Source organism: Callithrix jacchus, chromosome X, assembly GCF_049354715.1.
Source record: "Callithrix jacchus isolate 240 chromosome X, calJac240_pri, whole genome shotgun sequence".
Lineage (NCBI taxonomy): Eukaryota > Metazoa > Chordata > Mammalia > Primates > Cebidae > Callithrix > Callithrix jacchus.
Window position 1 is genome coordinate 100,366,345 of NC_133524.1, and position 3,130 is coordinate 100,369,474.

The window sequence follows — 3,130 nt, forward strand, 5'->3', positions numbered from 1 at the left end:
GCTCAACCGTCAACGTCTGTTCTTGTCATCTAACGGCCGCTGCCTCCGCCATGGCTGAGCCTTCCTCTAAGCCAACCTCTGAGGAAGACCAGAGCCCCCAGGAACCCAAAGAGGCCAGCTCCGCGATGGCCCAGAAGCAGGAGAAACGAGGGCGCCGAGGGTCCGGCAGGCACCACGCCGGTTGCGGCGGGGACAGCTTTCAGGACGGCTTCGTCACCTATTTCCCCTCGGCGCTGAACCAGGTTCACCAGGGTCTCAGCCTTTCCCCAGAGGCCCTCAGTGTCATGGAGTGTATGATTCGTGACATACTGGACCGCATCGCCACTGAGGCTGGTCAACTGGCTCGCTACGCCAAGCGGGTGACCATCACCCCCTGGGACATCCAGATCGCCGTGCGACTGCTGCTCCCGGGGAAGACGGGCAAGTGTGCGGAGTTACAGGGCACGAATGCCGTCCTCAGGTACACCGGGGCAAGTGAGCTCCCTCAGCAGCACCCGAGCACCACGGAAACCCAAAGGCTCTGCTCAGAGCCACCGCAAGTGGCCCGAAAGACCAGTGGCCCGTTAAGGGGAGAACCCCACTGGAGGCTGGGGTGGGTGACACTGTTCTGACTTAGCAGGCGTGTGTCGTGCGGTGTCCCGGGAGTTTTCGAGCACTTTTCCCTCAGTAATAAACAGGGTCAGCTCCAATATATCTGTTGTACAATTTGCTGCAAGGAAAAGCAGTGGGCTTTTCCGTGCCCGTGTTTCATTTCCTCAGTTTCCCAAATGGCCGTTTTTATTAGTTATATTTCTAGGTTATCTTTACGGTGGTATTATCAATGTGCTGATACTCGCCTTTTTCACTCTCATTCTCCTGCGACTGGACGGTGGAATTTTCCAGAACTTCATTATGTGCGTTATGGAAACAGAGAAAGTGAATACGCTGATAGAAGAAGCAAGGTAACCATCCTAAACCTTTTCAACATCTCTCCCATCAGGAATCCATGTAGATAAGCAAATGAGGCCCATTTACAGTGTACATATAGCCAAAGAACATTTTCAAGGGTCCATCCATTTCCCCACTTCCTTGAGTCTGAGATCGCTCATGCGATTCATTCTGCTTTGAGCCTGACAATAATCTTTTCATTTCTTTTTGAACAGAACCCTTCCTTACTTCCAGGTATGCATCAGCAGGATTTGGGAGTGTCCCCGCAAACAGCTCATGGTCTACTGGTACAGCGGCGAAGCAAAAGAGTGACCTGCAGTCTATGAGCAACAGTCATTGTCCCAATGTGGGGAGTGACCCAGGCTGAACCCACAGCAGCCTTCCTGTGGTATTCAGCCTGGTGGTTCAAGGGACAGGGGTGTGATTCTTTACCTGATGTTTTCGTTTTCAGTGTTTGTAATCACGATCATTTTAGGATATGAATCCAAAGCTAAAATTAGTATATGCTCCTTGCCCCTAGCATCAAGTTATGCAGAGCATTGTCAGCCATTAGGAGAAGTAAGATAATGCTTATTTCCTCAAGAGAGTTACATATTAATATTCATATTAATGTTAACATAGGCTGCCTTTAATTGTGCTTTCCTCTGGGTCTCAAGTGTTTACACTTTTAGCATTTTTTTCTATAAGTGTATTGCTGAAATTCAGAACAGCTGGTGACTTTCCCCTTGCTTTCCTTTTAAATCGATTTCTAGCCTCCCGTGTATGTGGACAGGAGAACATTCCCTGGGATTGCAACCCATAGGAATTTATTATGTGGTGCCTTGAAGCTCAATACATTGGCCATTTTTGTTAAGTGTTTCCCGTGCATTTGCAAGCATCTCATAAACAACCCTTCTCCTTCATATGTAGAAACCAGTAAAGGATGGCACTCTCAGTGAAACTGTGACACAAAAGCTGGATAAACGACAAAAATCAAAATTTTATTGAGCCCCTCAGAAGTGGGAAAGTACCACCCCAGAGGGACCTAACACGTAGCCGCGTGGATTATTCCACTTTGACAGACGGCCGCTTGGTCAAGAGGGAAATGGGGGCAGGGCAATATAGTAGCCACAGCTTCCCTGAGTAGTGCAGATGGGAAGCAGGGAAGCTTCACCCTGGGAGCTCCACTCGGGATCCATAGAGAAAGGATGTAGAACCAAGAAGTCCCCTCATCGGGATTTTTTCCTTGCTCTGTTTCCAGAATATTAGAAAAATGTTATGAAAATAGTTGAAGAGAAATACTTACTGCACAAGGAGACCAAGAGAAACCCCCACAAAATCAGCCACAACGAATCCCTCTGGATGGTGCCGTCAAATGGTCCTACATGTCCGGAATAACATTTCAAAAACCAAAGACGCTTTGCAGGAACCTGTTCCCTTTCAGAGACGGGGCTATCTATGTGCCTGCTCCAAAACACCACATCTCACTCCGTGGCTTAATTCTCTTTATGTGAATTGTTTTGCTGTAAATTGCCAATGTTTCTGTGAATTAAGACATACTAATAAATTTCCAAAGTTATCCTTGCGTATCTGTGTAATTAGGCAAGTCTTTCTGAGAAACCAAATCCACTGGGATATTTTACCCTGGACTATGTGTTTTCCACTTGTAAATTCAGACATCAAAGAGGAGCATTAATAAAATAGGGTTAGCAATGAAATCTGATTGGGCTCTGGGGAGTGAAGAGTGAGGGGGCAAGGGGACTGATGCTGGCAAAATATAGGAAGAAAGAGGAAAAGCGTGGTTTCCTGTGAAGCTCAGAAGAGGAAGCTCACACATTTGATATAGATTTCAGTGGCTGATTGAGGAGACAGGGAACCGAGCGAGCAATCGTAATGCAATGCTGTGGGTTACAGAAAGCAGAAACTAAGGGAAACAGCTTCACTGCATAAACCACAAATAAGAAGTATCAATGTAGGGACAATAGTATGAATGGGACAAGCACAGTGCAGTCAAACATTTTATCAGCACTCCCTGTAACATAAAGTTCATTTCAAAACATAGGCAAGGACCCAAACACATTACAGAGGAAACTGCCACAAAAAGTGCAAGGAACAATACCTCTTCTAGGCTCCCTGGTAATGGAATCTCACTTATTTAGATTTATCTGATTCTGCTTTTCCTCAGGCTAGAACATTTTGTTTTTGAAAATCTTCATGACTGGCC

General features: G+C 46.5%; 1 protein-coding gene across 3 annotated transcripts; it reads left to right on the forward strand.

The window, feature by feature from the left end:
- Positions 1 to 2,485, forward strand: LOC144581161 (histone H2B type F-M-like). Of its 3 annotated transcripts, none has more exons than XR_013531690.1 (4): positions 1 to 460; positions 883 to 941; positions 1,143 to 1,315; positions 2,168 to 2,485. XR_013531690.1 is itself a non-coding variant. In XM_078363728.1 (4 exons), the coding sequence occupies exons 1-2, from the start codon at positions 51 to 53 to the stop codon at positions 917 to 919; spliced, it is 447 nt and encodes a 148-aa protein (XP_078219854.1). In that variant the 5' UTR covers positions 1 to 50; the 3' UTR covers positions 920 to 941; positions 1,143 to 1,161; positions 2,168 to 2,485. The 3 variants fall into 3 exon arrangements, 2 of the variants coding, with proteins under 2 accessions (XP_078219854.1, XP_078219855.1); XM_078363728.1 differs by having other exon boundaries at positions 1,143 to 1,161; XM_078363729.1 differs by lacking the exon at positions 1,143 to 1,315.
- Positions 2,486 to 3,130: the final 645 nt, after the last annotated feature.